Source organism: Nymphaea colorata, chromosome 5 (assembly GCF_008831285.2).
Source record: "Nymphaea colorata isolate Beijing-Zhang1983 chromosome 5, ASM883128v2, whole genome shotgun sequence".
Classification (NCBI taxonomy): domain Eukaryota; kingdom Viridiplantae; phylum Streptophyta; class Magnoliopsida; order Nymphaeales; family Nymphaeaceae; genus Nymphaea; species Nymphaea colorata.
In genome coordinates this window covers 25,992,530-26,009,706 of record NC_045142.1, presented here as the reverse complement: position 1 = coordinate 26,009,706, position 17,177 = coordinate 25,992,530, and the positions used below count along the sequence as shown (strand labels likewise).

General features: G+C 40.4%; 2 protein-coding genes across 2 annotated transcripts; both read left to right on the top strand.

Moving 5' to 3' along the window:
* The first annotated feature begins 3,212 nt into the window (after window positions 1–3,212).
* On the top strand, window positions 3,213–5,114 carry LOC116254529 (pectinesterase-like). The gene is made up of 2 exons (XM_031629972.1): window positions 3,213–4,223; window positions 4,345–5,114. The coding sequence occupies exons 1-2, from the start codon at window positions 3,245–3,247 to the stop codon at window positions 5,013–5,015; spliced, it is 1,650 nt and encodes a 549-aa protein (XP_031485832.1). The 5' UTR covers window positions 3,213–3,244; the 3' UTR covers window positions 5,016–5,114.
* Window positions 5,115–8,713: 3,599 nt separating this feature from the next.
* Window positions 8,714–11,400, top strand: LOC116254091 (pectinesterase-like). The gene is made up of 2 exons (XM_031629169.1): window positions 8,714–9,689; window positions 10,608–11,400. The coding sequence occupies exons 1-2, from the start codon at window positions 8,738–8,740 to the stop codon at window positions 11,288–11,290; spliced, it is 1,635 nt and encodes a 544-aa protein (XP_031485029.1). The 5' UTR covers window positions 8,714–8,737; the 3' UTR covers window positions 11,291–11,400.
* The last annotated feature ends 5,777 nt before the right edge of the window (window positions 11,401–17,177 follow it).

The following is a 17,177-nucleotide window of genomic DNA, read 5'->3' as shown; positions in this document are numbered from 1 at the left end:
TCTTTCCGCATGGTAAATAATTACATAAGCGATGTGCTTCTAAATATTGTACTACACATTCTGGATCTTCACAAAGTATATAAGAAAGTTCTGGTTCTTATTTTCTTAGTTTGTCTAATTCCTGCTTGAATATATTAAAATTTGTATTTCCGTTTCCTTATTTTCGTTTGTTGGCACTTTATTGTCATTCTTTGGATGGTAGCGAATAATGTAAGCGACATTTTTCTCCACCAAATTGAAAGGGACGTGCACTTACCTTGAGCTCCAAGTGGATACCCGTCACAAACAGCCGTTTTGTTGGATTTTTTTTTATTTTAATTGACTCAGACAGAAACATCATGAATATGTGTACTTCACCAGGCACGTATGTAACATGTCACATTCTTGCCTTTCAGATTCAATTTCTAATTGATCGCATGTATAAAAATGCAGATTAGAATATTCCCCCACTACCTTCCGTGACATTTCAACATGAAAATAGCATCAGTGACATCCTTTTCTCTGCCGTTCCAGCTTGCATCAATAGAAACATCATTAAAGACCCTTTCTCTATGTGAGATCTCCAATTGAGTTTCAACTCAACAATTGTGTAAAAAATTAATTTGTACAATCTAATAAAAAAATTCATACAAGTTAAATTCAAAATATGCACACCAGTGGCATGCATGAATTGATCCCTTAAAGCTTTATATATGTTCGGAGCCGAACAGGAAGGTCAGTAGTAAAGTAAAGTACATATTATATGAAAGCCTCACCACAATGTAATGTAAAAAAAGTTTGAAAAGATCTAAACACCAGAGCGTCTAAGGCTTATGAATATAGATGTAACCCGTGTGGTGCCGTAATCCAGTGGCATTGCTACGTCTCGAGTAGGAACATAACCGTCGTTATGCATGCAGGAATGTGCGACTGAATAGTAGTGCGGTAAGTAGGAACATAATCGTCGCTATGCATGCAGGAATGCGTGACTGAATAGTGTCACTATGTGAACATCTTAATTTGAAGCAGTTCAAAAGTGGATTCTTCAATGTGTGACTTGGGTGGAGGTAACTTGTACGTCTGGGATTGCCTATGGCCTTCTTTGGGTTCAATCCAAACGGCGGCAGAGTATTCAAACCCGGCATGCCAAAGTCCATTGGGTCCAAATTGGTGCCTGAAGATGGACTGAACCCAGTGCTAGTAAGTAGAAGGCTGAAAAGACGAGCACCTCGAAAATCTGATCCACCAAAATTGGTTTTACTCATTCCTTGTTATATATGTATATAGAGAATTGAGTTAAAAATATTACTTGCACTTTTACTCAATACCCTTCATTTCTTTATTCCGTTCTTTCTTCTTGTTGGTTGATCTTAAAGGGAAAAAGAGAATTCAAAATCAAGTCCTAAATTCTTGAGATTGACTCTTGGCAGAATCAGAGTTGGAAGACTTGACAGAGGGAGAAGGATTGGAGAGGAACTACTCTCGGCAGGATAAGAATCAGGCGACTTCATCTGTGTTCCATTAGTGGTTGCTCAAGACCGCTGCTAAAGCTCAGATTTGCGGCCAAAAAGGGACGGGAAAACAACATCTGGTTTGGACTCACTAATCTTATTATTCATCCCCTCCTATCCATTAACTAAACTGTCCTATGCAAGAAAGCTGACATGTGTACATATGAAAGAGATGTTAATGTACCGACTGATTTTAATCGCGGTTATATACATATAGGATACTTAAAATCTGCCACATAAGCTAGATGTTGCTGAATGATTAAAAATTAAAACTACGTCGCAATTTTATTGTATGTCTCGGTAAAGACTATCAGTCGTTATGTGTAGAAAACAGAAAGTCTGAAGTTCTATGATCAACGTCGGCAACAGTTCAACCAAGGCGATCAATGTCTGGGCAGGTTACTTGCACGTCTAAGATACTGGTAACTAACCCTTTTAGGTGACCAACTACTTCGATCGATGATTGAAAATTTTCAACATCTAATCCCAATCGCATTCCGCCCACTTTATCTTGCTAGTCGCAACATGTGACCAACTTAATTTTCGTCCTCATAAATCTAGTTTAGCCATGCATGAGAATACTATTCGTTCTCTCACATAGTTTTGGACGTCATGTGCTATATATATATATATATATATATATATATATCTGAGAGAGAGAGAGAGAGAGTGTGTGAGAGAGAGAGAGAAAGAGAGAGAATTCAATTCTTTTTCCCTGTGACAGGATATAAGTGGAAAAAAGGTTCAAAACAGAGTCTGTTGACATAAGAATTCAATTATGGGTACTGAGGCACCTGATAAATAATTCATGTTGACAGTCATATTCGATCAAGCGTGGTCCAAGAATTTGATTCCTTTACTAAATGGCAACTACCCAAAGTGTGGCTTGGTTACCAACAAGAAAGCAAGATGAAGAAAAGAACTCTAGCTAGTCAAGAAAAGTGTTATCCGGTGCCAAAATATAAATGCAACTTATTTTAAAGAAGCACTTCAAGTACACATAAATGCTTGTTTACGTAATGCCTTATATCAAACTTTTGTTCATATTATGCTATTAAAGATAACGCCAGGAGTTGAGCTAAAAATTTTTGTTTATGGGACGTTAAATATATAGTTAACAAAATTTCAATTGATCTTGAAGAGCAGTATCTATATAATTGGAGGGATCAAATGAACCAGCACAAACAACCCACTAATGTCGATATCTCTCCCAATATATAATTTTCTACCTTCATTCTTTGTTCATTGATTTTTTCCTTAATAAAAGGAGGCATAACCTCGGGAGTCGGCAGGCCGATTATCTGATCCATAACTCTCCAAATCGCATCTGCAGCACCACATTAACGACTCGAACTAAGAATCAGATTTGGATGGTTGACTATCAATAGCAAGTCAGATTTCCAGCATGGTCGTAGAAAGTGGTTGTTTGGGGAAATTTCCTCTCCAACTCTTTCCGTGAGAACTGATTCACGTTCAAAAGCCCTACTTTCCTGGTGCCTTCATGCACTTGGATTACGACGAGCTATCGAAACCAAAAGGGGAGAGGGGGAGCGAGAGGATCTTTTGACTGATTATTCAAACTAGGGGTTTTGACTACTGAGTTATTGTGGACTGCTACAGAATCTACGCGTATGCCAACGCCCGCCCGCCATGCAGATCGTTTATATATATAGAGGTACCTTCTCACCATCCCTTCTCACCAATACAAAAGCATTGCATAGCTAAAGGCGTCACAAGCTAAAACACCAACGAAGATGGTGCCCCCTGCAACGACCTCGACCATGAATTTCATCCCCCTCCTCTTCCTCACCCTCACGCTCTTCTTCCCGTCCTCCATCTCTCAAAGCTTTGGTGCTCCAGTCCCCGTCACTCCAGGCCACGCCTGCACCTTCACTACCGACCCTTCCTTCTGTCAGTCCCTTTTGCCGCGTGAGTCCCTCTCCAACTTTTATGGCTACGGCCAGTACCTTATCAAGAAGTCCTTACAGCAATCAGCCACCTTCTCTTCCCTCATAAACGAGACCATAAGAGATAAGGCAGTCCTCACCCCACGAGCGGCAGCGGCTCTCGAAGATTGCCTGCTGCTCTCCGAACTCACCACCGATTTCTTGGTTAACTCCCTCTCCACCCTCGACTCCTGCGACTCCACCACCCTGGCCGAAGATCAGGCAGACCTGGTCCATACCCTCATGAGTGGCATCGTCACCAATCAACGCACTTGCTTGGACGCCCTCACCCAGGCGTCCTTCTTGCAACGCGGTCACAAGCTGTATGCTCCGCTGATGAATGGGTCTCAGCTCTACAGTGTGTCTCTCGCCATGCTCACCAACTCCTGGGCATTCAAGCACAGGAAGGCAGTCGTCCCTGCCAGGAAGCTGCTGGACGACCTGAGAGTGGGTAGCGATGGTGCTCCTCATTGGGTGAATCGGAACATCTTCCATTTCGCTGCCGGAAGGAGGATGGCGCTGCAGACAGTGGGCAGCGTTGTGGTAGCTCAGGATGGTAGCGGCAATTACCGCACCATCAGTGAAGCCATTGCCGCAGCTCCAGCCAACGATGGAAGCAAGGGGTACTACGTGATCAACGTGAAGGCAGGAGTGTACCAGGAATACGTCACAATACCCAAGACTAAGAAGTACATAATGATGGTCGGTGATGGAATTGGCAAGACCATCATCACCGGCAACCGTAACGTCGTCGATGGGTATACCACCTTCAATTCTGCTACCCTAGGTAAGAATTTTTATATCTGAACCAACTAAATATAGACTACAAAGTACTTTGCACCTTGATTAATTTGGATGACTTATAATGAGCAGTGTTTTGATATGACCAAATATTGCTATTATCGCAGCTGTACTTGGTGATGGCTTCGTGGCAACCGGAATCACGGTTAGGAACACGGCGGGGGCTGTCAAGCACCAGGCAGTCGCCATGAGAAGCGGCTCCGACCTCTCCACTTTCTACCAATGTAGCTTCGAAGGGTACCAGGACACTTTGTATACCTACTCCATGCGTCAGTTCTTCAGAAACTGCGACATCTATGGGACTGTAGACTTCATCTTCGGTGACGCTGCCGTCGTCTTTCAAAGCTGCAACATGTACGTGAGGCAGCCGGCTTCAGGGCAGTTCAACACTGTCACTGCTCAAGGGAGAAGCGACCCCAACGAAAACACAGGCACTTCCATCATCAACTGCAACATTTTGGCTGCATCCGCCCTTGGAGGTGCGAAGACTTATCTGGGCAGGCCATGGAGGCAGTACTCGAGGACCGTGGTGATGCAATCTAACCTTGGCAGCCTGATAGACCCTGCTGGTTGGGCTCCTTGGTCCGGCACTTTTGCTCTCAGCACACTATACTACGGCGAGTACAGCAATAGTGGCCCGGGCGCGGCCACCAGTGGCAGGGTGAAGTGGGCCGGCTTCCATCTGATGAGCGCAAGCGATGCGAGTCGCTTCACCGTGTCCAATTTTGTACAAGGAGGCAGTTGGCTGCCGAAGACGGGCGTGCCGTTCACAGCGTGATTCATTTTTTTTTTAACCACAGAAAATATGCAAGTCTTATATATAGGACTACTAAAGTATATTCTTTCAGTGATCTTTATTAGTCTTTTCTTTGTAGGGTTTTCGCAGTAGGCCATGTTCTTCATTCGTTTATTATTTAATTCGTACCTAAGGGTATGTAGTAGGACTTCCTATTTGTAATTTGTTCTTTACCCAAAGTACATAAACTATGTGCTCCCAAGTTGTCTATTCCATATGCTGGATTCGGAAAAGTATACAGAATCTAATGATTCTCATTGTTTTGTTAGTTCTTTTCCTTGTACAGTTATATTCCGATTTGTTTTTTGAAATTTGAATTTTCTGTCTCTTCATTTTGCTCGCCGGTCATTAGAGAAGAGGGACGGTCTTCGAAGTGAAAACAGTTCAGACATGAAAATTTGCGCACATCGCGTTGGTAATCATGCAAGGGTGCGTCCGGATTACATCACTGAAGTAATAATCATCGGTGTTCTTCTCATCGTTGCGCCTGTGAATATTCTTTTCAGATGAACTTAACATATATACAAATAATCACCCGGCTTTTCCATCCATCTGAAGTTGTTTGGTGGAAAATTTCATCTGCAAGTTCGTTTAATCCGATCCGCTTTTTATTCGATCAAGATTGAGTTAGTCGATCTTCCTGATATCGCAAGTACTTAGATTATGGAACCAATAACTGAGAATGCTTGTGCGATGACCTATACAGTTCATCACATGCAGCAAACTGAATGACTAAAAGTGTTATGATCAACATCGACAATAGTTCAAACTTGTCAATCAATGTTACAGTAGACCACCAACTTATGACATAAAATGCATTCCTTACACATCATCTAGGCATAAAATGGTTGCTAGCCAGTCTGTTCAAGTTGTTCTTCATAAACGGAACCCGTGAATAGGCGCAGAATTATGCCAAGACCTATTGTATTCTTGAACAAAAAATTGTGAAAATGAGATTTGTGGATCAAATGGTGCAGGAGTTCCAACACTAAGCATTTAATTTTCGGCTTATAGAATCTAATTCACTAGACATCCTGCTACCATTAATTCATTAGCAATATGCTTTTGGACATTATGCACATATATGCCATTGCTGGATGCAATTTTTCATGCCATATAAGGGAGAGATAGAGAGGGAGAGTAGAAGCTTGGAAAAATTCAATAAAATTAATATTCTAGTGAAAAGGATAAAGAGATTAGCGTTTGACTAATCCAATTATGAAGTTAATATTCTTAGCGAAAAGGGATATATTTGGATGACTTGACTTTCTTGTTTAAAATTTATGTGTGGCCGTGGGGAGGGCGAGAACAACTTGACTTTGCCGAGGAGATGGCAACCAAACACAGAAACGGAGGTCTGAGTGCAGACGTCACGACTCGGATTTTGTGTCCCGTTTTTAACAAATAATACGATTGATCCGGTTCAAAATTTCCCAGTCCGATTCAATTCGCCAATCGTCTTAATTGTTTTGAAAACCAATTGGATGCACAAGCCCGATTTGGAAAACTGTATCGGTCCGTCTCAGGCATCATCCTTACGTAGAGGAAGGTTGGACTCGGGCTGAAACTTCAAAATTTGGATCAGGGCCTAGATTTGAGTGGTACGAGTTAAGATGATATTGACATTCACTTAAATTTTTGTCTTCTTCTACTTGAAATTTTTAGGCCTTGTTTGTTTTCTCATGGGAAAATGATAAGTTTTCTGGGTCAGGGAGGGTGGCGCGTGTTCGGGGTCAAACACACGCCTTTTGTGTCCAGACTTCTCATAATTCGCTGCGCTGCAGGACTTTCCTGAAAGGTGAGGACTAATTGCAATTGTATGCCATTAGTACTAATTTTAACAAAAATTGTATGTCATTAGTATTCACTATACCAAAAAATGTCATTAGTGTTTACCATAATCGTGAGTCGAGATGACTTTTTTGATATGGGAGCAGGTTATGTACATGCATGAAATTTCCGTGCATCAGTATGGTTAATAATGGAAATCATGCTCCTGGTTGATATTGAAAAAATACTTTTTGTAAGGACAAAATAAATAGAATGTCAAAAAATAAAAAGACTGAAAAGGATATATCTTTTTTCAATTACTTTCTAAAATACCTTCATTTTTTTTCTGGTGCACCAAGCGACGAACACAACCCAGTCCCCATTGAATGTACAGGAACCTTTCGATGCGCAGGTCATGTTCTTCCTCTCCCTTTTTTTTTTTTGTTTAAAGAAAAATCAGTGACCTGAAACAACGACTAAGAAATTACATAGCTGATTCTACAAGTAATTGCAAGCTGGTCAAGATAATGATGGATCGATATTGACACTTACCAGAACTGGGAAATATACGATGCGTTGCTTAACCATGGACTTCTACACCTCATGGTTTAGACCTACAAGATCAACACCAACCGCATGCAACTAGATCACCAATCCGCCAAATGTTTTGACAAGCTTCTCTCTGAACACCAACACCAACTCAGAGCGCAGGAAAAAAAAATTATATTGAAAAAATCAAATTTTTTTAGTTTGGCCCGACCCGCCGCTCTTCTTGGACCGACCTTTCGCTCCTCTTGGCCCGACCCGTGGACCATTTGGCCCATCCCTGAAAAAAAAAAACCTGACTCCACCCCTGCTTATCTACTAAGTTTGATTTTAGATCTTTCATCTTATGTTTGGTTATACATGGATAAGATATACCCGTCCATCAAATCCGTCTGATTTTTAAAAGAAATAAAAAGTAAAGAAAAAAAAAAAGGAATGAAGTTCGGTGGACATTACAGGTCCAGCGTATTAGGTCGAGGACTTGTCCGAGAATCTACGAGCATGCAGTTTAAGGGCATGACAATGTAGTTTTAAATTCGTACATAAAAGTTTCTGTTTGAATTCAGGTTATATTTATCATATTAGTGCATGAAATTTTGTGTGTTAATTCGGTTAATTACCTCTAATTCATACTGGAAAGAAAACTTTTTGTACAAATAAAAATAGAAATAAAAAAAGTAAAAAGACTAATAAAAACATTTTTCTTTAAAAAATACCAAAATATCCCATCCGCTCTTAAGGCGCACATAAGTTGCATGCGCAACGTCGCGCACAATATAAAAAGGGATCGATATTGCTGCCTGTAAGAAAAGCCCATGTGGACCAAAGCACAGTAACATGCCAGTTGTGAACATTGCACCCATCCAACATAACGGTCCAGCAGCCATCTTTGATTAAAGGACAAAAACCCAATCTGCTTTTATATATATATATATATATATATATATATATATATATATATAATTAGCTGAATAGTGATATTTAATTTATTATAACATTAATAGACATTAAAATCAAATGAGTCAGATTAATTCTCTTCTTTAAATAGAGTTTCAACAGTTTATTTTTATATAAAACAAGTAAATTTTTTAATTTGAATGTATTTTTTATTTTTATGTTTAGTTTTTTAGAAGGAGCCAACCCTTCCGGGTTCCGTGCGCGGACTGAGGGCAAGGACAACGGAGGAGCCTTGCCCGCTCTTCACACTTTGAATCTAGAGAGAAGGGCTGGCCGCTTATTCAAAATAGGGATTTTGACTACCGAATTATTGTGGTGCCCGCCGAGTGGCCGACGTCCGCACGCCATGCAGATCGTTTATAAATAGAGCTGCCTTCTCGCCATCCAATGAAACACCAACCAAGATGGTGGCTTCTGCAACGACCTTTACCATGAGTTTCATCCCTCTCATCTTCCTCACCCTCACCCTCCTCTTCCCTTCTTCCATCTCTCAAAACTTCAGTGCTCCTGCCCCCGTCAGTCCAGACCACGCTTGCAACTTCACTACCGATCCTTCCTTCTGTCAGTCCCTCTTGCCCAGTCAGTCCCTCTCCAACTTCTATGGCTATGCCCAGTACCTTATCAACAAGTCCTTACAGCAGTCAGCCACCTTCTCTTCCCTCATAAACGAGACCATAAGAGATAAGGCTGCCCTCACCCCACGAGCGGCAGCGGCTCTCGAGGATTGCCTGCTGCTCTCCGAACTCACCACCGATTTCTTGGTTAACTCCCTCTCCACCCTCGACTCCTGCGACTCCACCACCCTGGCCGAGGACCAGGCAGACCTGGTCCATACCCTCATGAGTGGCATCATCACCAACCAGCGCACTTGCTTGGATGCCCTCACCCAGGCGTCCTTCTTGCAGCGCGGTCATAAGTTGTATGCTCCGTTGATGAATGGCTCTCAGCTCTACAGTGTGTCGCTCGCCATGCTCACCAACTCCTGGCCCTTCAAGCACAAGAAGGCAGTCGACCCTGGCAGGAAGTTGCTGGACGACCTGAGAGTAGGCAGCGATGGCGCTCCTCATTGGGTGAACCGGAACATCTTTCATTTCGCCGCCGGAAGGAGGATGGCGCTGCAGACGGTGGGCAGCGTGGTGGTGGCTCAGGATGGCAGCGGCAATTACCGCACCATTAGTGAAGCGATTGCTGCTGCTCCGGCCAACGACGGGAGCAAGGGTTACTATGTGATCAACGTGAAGGCAGGAGTGTACCGGGAATACGTCACCATACCCACGACTATGAAGTACATAATGATCGTTGGTGACGGAATCGGCAAGACCATCATCACTGGCAACCGTAACGTCGTCGACGGATCTACCACTTTCAACTCTGCAACTCTCGGTGAGGTTTCATGTCCCTGCTGCTTGGTGCATATTTTATAGGTTTATCGATGAAGTTCTCACCGTATACCCCGTTACAAAATTAATTTTCCTCAGTTTCTTCAAATATATTTTGTTGATTCTGATAACCTTTATTTTTTTATATTCTTTGATAAGGAATCCTTCAAATCCCACACCATTGGGAGTAACATGAGCATCAAAAAGTGCCAATTGTACTGCTGAATTAACAATGCTACTCCTAACTTAAGAAATATTTTGAATATGAATAAACAAATGGATGTTCGATAATGAAGCATAAAAAGATAGAAGACCGTTTCTTAATAAAAGTAAGCACATAGATCAGTTTCCAGGTCAGAAACCCTCAGAATCCTGATGTTTTATATGGATTTAAAATGTGAATGTACACCCAAAAATTTCTCGTTGCATAGAAATCCAGTTCGACGAGGAACTTTTTTCAGATGATAGAATTCTGGTTATCCGTGCCAAAAAATCATTGTTTTTATATACAATTCCCAAGACTTCGAGACATGAAGTTTGGACGAATGTGATCTGGTTTATGGAAAACTTCCTGTATATCATAAAAACACACATTTGTCAACCGTTAAAGTGCGTGCCAGAACAAAAGAAACATCTTTACCAAATGCTCAAAGGCATGATAATATTAAGAATCTAAAGTAAGCTGCACATACAGTTGGAAGTATGGTATGAAATTAAATTTACTAACATTATATATATATATATATATATATATATATATATATACGTTAGGACCTTAGAATTTATCATTGACTCCATCTACGCGTACGCTCAGGTCAAAGCTTGCGTGGTGAAGCTTGTAGCCAGTCCATTTAAGAAATATTGCCATAGTCAGTTTGACGACGTAGAAAAGCGATTTCTTATGTAGCCACCATTGTTGCAGCTGTGCTGGGCCAAGGCTTCGTAGCGATCGGTATCACCGTCAGGAACACGGCGGGGCGAACCAAGGGCCAAGCGGTTGCTGTTCGAAATGGTGGCGACCTCTCCGCTTTCTACCGCTGCAGCTTCGAGGGCTACCAAGATACTCTCTACGCCCTTTCCCTCCGTCAGTTCTACAGAGACTGCGACGTCTACGGCACCGTAGACTTCATCTTCGGCAACGCGGCAGCCGTCTTCCAGAACTGCAACCTCTACGCCCGACTCCCTAACGGAAATGTCAATACCGTCACGGCTCAAGGGAGGTCCGACCCCAATCAGAACACCGGCACCTCCTTCATCAACTGCAATGTCCTGGCTGCTCCTGAATTATCCGGGAAATCCGTCATAACTTTTCTTGGCCGGCCATGGAGGCAGTACTCAAGAGTAGTGTTCATGAAGTCTAACCTTGGTAGCTTGATTGATCCAGCTGGTTGGTCTGCTTGGACCGGAAATTTTGCGCTCGATACGTTGTATTATGGGGAGTACGACAACCGAGGCCCTGGTTCCGCCACTGCTGGAAGGGTTAAGTGGCCCGGATTCCATGTGATGGCTGCCAATGATGCCAAACGTTTCACTGTGTCTAGTTTTGTGCAGGGTGGTGCTTGGTTGCCTAGAACGATTGTGCCATTCACAGCTGGGCTGCTTTAGATCAGTAGAAATCCTGCTTGCTTGTCTTTCATTCGTTTGATTGTTGATGTAGGTGTGAGTTAGAAGAAGGGGCAAAGATATTTGCAAGTTGGATTTGAAGATGGAATTGTTTGCACACGTTTAAATAAACAAATCTTTCCCTCGAGTGGATTTTTTTATGGTAGTGAGCATTTGGATGTTCTTTATGAAAATAAGGCAGGGGAAAAAGAAAACAACATCATACACATATGTTATATACATTCCTAAAGGGTTTACTTAAGAAATGCTACAATTTTTCATTTTTCAGGTGACAATGGAGAAGACTATAACCATCAAAAAGTGCCTGAAGGCACCCCGCTCTTTTCCTTGTATCCAGGGTTAAGAGTTGCATTGGGAACTAGGGTGAAGTAAGAGCATCTTTAGCTTGATGTCGCGCCCCACTTGATTGTGGCCCATCACATTAACATTCATGACAATATAGAACTGGCGACTTGAGATTTCCACATCACGGGTCTAACCAGCTGTGTTGGTAAGACCACTGTGTTATGTCCCTTAACATCAAACTTAAAGTATATAGTTTAGATGCGCCAATTTTTCATTTAGCACAAAACGGTAAAATCAAAGATAGGTAAACTAGTAGTGATCCACATTTCTCATAATGCTAATTTGATGAAATAAATAGTGAAAAGGAGGTCCACCTGACTACCATGTCATGAACAAGCTGCCCACAGAAACGAACATGTCCTTATATAATTTTTTAGACACACATAAACATATAGACTAAAATGCCTAAAGAAACTTAATTGATTTTTAAATTTATATATGTATGTAATTGATATCTTTGTACTGATCCCAAAGCTATATAATCAGTAATGCCCTTGATTTTCAAACCCTTATCCATAAAAATTTTAGATTAATTTTCCTATATCTCAATGGGAATATATTTAAAAGTATATAAAAGGTAAATTTTTAAGAAACAGAACCATGCATGTTTAATTTGATGGAATAATGAAAGCATGCATAAGTTTTATTTTTTTTCCTTGGTTCCTTAAAGCATAACAACAACGTTTCCCTTTTGTCAACCAGCATTCCACTGTTTGTGATTTACTGACATATTTTAACATAATGACTTAAAGAGGAGTCCGGTTTATTAATCAAACTAATGTTCAGTTGCGTTAAGAAACCGCCGCTAAAGAGAAGAGGCGGCCGTCGTCTTCCACTGACACGAGTTGTTGACATAAAAAGAGGTATTGTCCGCTACGCATGCTTCAGTGAAGAAGGACGGTACCGGATTACTTCACTGAAGTAATAATCGGCGACCTTTCCCCTGCGTCATCTTCAACCTTCATTGGTGTTCTTTTCATCCTTGCACTTGTGAATATTCTTTTCAGATGAACTTAACATACAGTTAAACACGTCATATGTGCACATAATTTCTTAGAATGTTCTTTAAAACTTTGTTTCCATTGGTGTCACCCGGCTTTTCCAGTCATCTAAAGTCATTTTGGGTGCATAATTTTATCTGCAAGATCTTTTAATCGGACGCGCATTTTATTCGATGAATATAATTGATCTTACTGCTATCAAAGATACTTAAAAAGTGTGGAACCATTAACTAACAATATTGTGTTACACGCTACACTGTTCATGACTTGTAGCAAAGTGACAGACTTTAGTGTTACGACCAAAACTTTGACAATAGTTCAAAATTGGGCAATCAATGTTACAGTAGGTTTCTTGCTCGTCTAAAAGACTGATAACTGTCCGCTTAGAAGACCAACTAAAGTCCATGCTTGAGCATTTTCAATAACCACTACTGCAACATTCCTTGCACTTCATCTAGACATAAAATGGCTGGTAGTCAGTCTTTGGAACAACTTTCAAGTCGTTCTTCACAAACGCAACCCGTAAGTTGGTTTAGAATTATGTCAAGAACTATTGAATTCAAACAAGTTATAAAAGTGAGATTTGTGAATCAAATGGTGCAGGAGTTTCACTATTTATGCACCTATATGCCATTGATGAATGCAAAATTTTATGTCATACAAGAGACAGAGAGAGAGAGAGAGAGAGAGAGAGAGAGAGAGAGCTCCAACATCCTTCCCATCTCTGGGTCCTATGTTCATGTGATCACATTTTCCACATAAAAATTCATTCCCGCGTTAAAACAAACGTGGAGTCGGCAGTGCGAGATGGCTTTCATTTCGCACTTGTCCAGAAATTTCAGTCTCCCCCGACGTTGGATGACAAGGGACCTTCCAACGCCCAGGCCTTCTTCTTCTTTTATTTTTTCCAAAGAAAAATCCGTGACTTGGATGGAACGATATTGACATGTACCAGAACTGGGAAATATGATGCATTGCTTCCTCCTACAGCAACATGCAAGTCGCCATGGACTTCTACACAGATCTTCATCTGCCACCCACCCGCCAAACATGCTTGTCTCCGATCTACTTTGATCAAGCATCCCTTATAAACCATGTTTGAGTTTATATATTTTGATCTTATGTTGGGTTGTATATGGATAAGATATACCCCGATTATAGATCCAACTTTGTTCTATTTAGCTGGACCTGTTAAAGAAGTCCACATTCGATTCTTAATTGCACCCGAAAAGAGTATACAGATCCAAAACTAAATCCAAATAACGATATTTGACTGCAAACGATACTTGAGTAGATTTATTTAGACCTTTGATGCATGCTGATTAGTTTCGAATTAATAGATGAAAATTCAGGCTGAACCCTGGGGACATAATGGACATATCGTACGTTTGAGAAAATTTTTTAAAAAGAAGCGACGTATCATTTGCGCGTCATGTGAAAAGTCATAGCACATAATCCGGCGGAAGAGAACGGACGGTGGATACGGCGGCGTGCAAGTCAATATGTGTCACATTACAGTAACATGCCTATGATGAACATTTTATATATATATATATATATATATATATATATATATATATATATATAGATGAAGAGGCTCCCCGACAGAGGAGAGAGAAAGAGAAAGACGAGGTGGAACAATTTTTTACTTTAGTAATTTGGTTAAATTAATTTGTATCTTATCAGCACGCGTTTGTTTCTCGTGGAAAATTTTTTGTTGTTATTGAAGCTGAATTGCCTAGGTAGAAACGTCGGTAAAGACCCTCTGTTTCTCGTGACCCTCCAGTTGAGCTTCAATTACAACAAAAAAATTTTAAATAATCGGGACATTCAACTCCAATTTTTTCATACTACTTAAATTCAGACTACGAAAACTTGAAACAAGCAAGACCCGCACAGCTTTTATATATGTTCGCGGCCGAACAGGAAGGTCTGAAGTAAAGTAGATAGGACATGCAAGCTTCACCACCATGGGTGAAAACGAGTTTGAGAAGATCTACACACAGAATGGTGAGAGAATACAAACGGGGCAGTGCAAGAGTGGGCTCTTTGAATGTGTTCGTTGGGTGGAGGTAACTTGTACGTCTAAGATTGCCTATGTCCATGGACTGCGGCAGAGTATCAAACCTGCATGCCAAAGTCCATCGAGTCAAAATTGATGCCTCAAGAGACAGATCATGGCAGCCCTTTGGAAGCCAGCAGATGGACAAAACCTAAAGCTAGCAAGTAGAAGACCGAAAAGAAAAGCGCCCTGAAAAATCCGATTCCCCAACATTGGTTTTACTCATTCCTTATAATATATGTGTATAGAGAACGAGTTCAAAAATATCACTTGCTCTTCGTCACATACCCTTCATTTTTTTTTTCTACTTGTTGGTAGGTCTTAAGAGAAAAGGAAATTCAAAATCAACTTCTAAAATCATGAGTCCATGGCATTGAGTCCAGACAGAATCAGAGTTGGAAGACTTTTGACAGAGGGAGAACGATTCGATGGGAATTACTCTACGCAGGAAATATAAGAATCTGGGGACTTCATCTGTGTGGTTGCGCAAGACCGCTGTTGCGACCAAAAAGAAAGAGGGAATAAATATTTGGTTTGGTATCATATCCTTCCTATCCACTAACTAAACCTTCTTCTACAAGAAAGCTGACATGCTCATCCTATATATATATATATATATATATATATATATATATATATATATATATATACTATGTGATGGCTAAGAATTAAAACTATAACATTATTTGTGTTATCGTAATTTTATCGATGTTTTCAAATTAAAGGACTACCTATTACTACATGTAGAAATTTGAAAGTCTCAAGCGGTATTAACAACATTGGCAATAGATTCTACGGACATGGGAGATTTGTATTTTTTGTTTCTTTATATTGCTCGCTGTTTCCTTTAATTTCTTGGCATGTTATTATCATTTTTTATATTACCTCTCTCTTTCTACTGCGCTTGTCACTAGGCTAAGGACCCTAAATATTGTGTAACTTAGATTTTTTTCAAGTTTGTATAGCATTAAATACAAGAAATTTTACCATGCATTTTTCATTGAATTTGGAAAAAATTCCTACACAAAAAAGTCAGACTTCTTTAAGTGCGACTTTTTTCATTGAATTTGGAAAAATTTCCTATACAAAAAAGTCAGACTTCTTTAAGTGCGACTTTTTTAGACAATTTTTTTTCTTCCGTACACTTTTCTAGAATTTCTTTTTTGAACATTTTTCCATGCAAAAAACTTTTTATGCATCAAACCGGAGCTAAAAGACAGGATGTACCTCTTGAAAAAAAAAGTTCAGAAATAACAATAATACCCCCAAAGACAAAAAGCAAGGACGTCCTTTTAAGAGAAAAATGTGTTCCATTTTGATTCATTGACTACAACATTTTGTCCACTGTTCAATGATTCAATTTGGGATTACCATGTCAATTATGCCAACCAGGTTCGTGATTTACTGACATTTTTTGACAATAAGGATTTAAAAAGGTGTTCGTTTTATTCACCAACCAAGGGACCGCCGTTAAAGGGCAGAAAGCGGGCGCCACCTTTCACTGACGTGAGCTGTGATGTCGGTGAGATTTCGCTTTTCATCCTCGCCTCTGCGAATATTATTTTTCAGATGAACCTAACATATAGTTAAGCACGTCATGTGCACACATTTGCTTGTGTTATGTTATATACTGTTCATGACATGCAGCAAACGGGAAAACCTTTGTGCTCGTTCTTCTCAAACGGAACCCGTGAATAGGCGTGGAATTATGACAAGAACGATTGCATTCAGAACAAGAAATTATGAAAGTGAGATTTGTGGAACAAATGGTGCAGCAGTTTCAATCTTAAGACTTTAATTTTCCGCTTATAAAATCTAATTCATTAGACATCCTGCTACCATTAATTCTTTAGTAATATGCATTTGGACATTATGCACATATACGACATTGATGTATTCAATATTTCATGTCAGATAAGAGAGAGAGAGAGAGAGAGAGAGATTGAAAGAATTCAATGAAATTAATATTCTAGCGAAAAGGATAAGGAGATTAGCAGTTTGACTAATCCAATTATGAATTTAATATTCTAGAGAAAGGCATATATTTGGAATGACTTGACTTTATTATTTAGAATTCATTTGTGGCCGTGCGAGGGCCGACAACTACTTGACGTGCCAATAAACGACAACTCCTTGACGTGAGCATTGCCGCCCAACACAGAACGGAAGGGCTGAGTCAATCACCTGGAACGTTTTCAAAAGAATTCGATGAAGAATTCCGATTTAGCAAACAGTATCGGTCCGTCACCGGCGTCATCCTCTCGTGAAAGAAGGTCGGAGTCGGGCTCTTACCTTTCAAATTGGATCTGGGTTTGGATTTGAGTTGGACGAGGTAAGATGATATTGATGTACACATGACGTCGGAGTCGGGCTCTTATATTAAAATTTTTATCATTTTTTTTCTTTCTATCCAAACAAGCTTTATAATGACCTCTTTCCTTTACATTTGATTCCTTTCTCA

Excerpts from the sequence above, each read along its gene's own strand:
- LOC116254091 (XM_031629169.1), top strand. The coding sequence starts at position 8,738 with ATGAGTTTCATCCCTCTCATCTTCCTCACCCTCACCCTCCTCTTCCCT. Across the intron at positions 9,690-10,607 it reads TTTCAACTCTGCAACTCTCG|CTGTGCTGGGCCAAGGCTTC; the intron begins GTGAGGTTTCAT and ends CCATTGTTGCAG.
- LOC116254529 (XM_031629972.1), top strand. The coding sequence starts at position 3,245 with ATGGTGCCCCCTGCAACGACCTCGACCATGAATTTCATCCCCCTCCTC. Across the intron at positions 4,224-4,344 it reads CTTCAATTCTGCTACCCTAG|CTGTACTTGGTGATGGCTTC; the intron begins GTAAGAATTTTT and ends CTATTATCGCAG.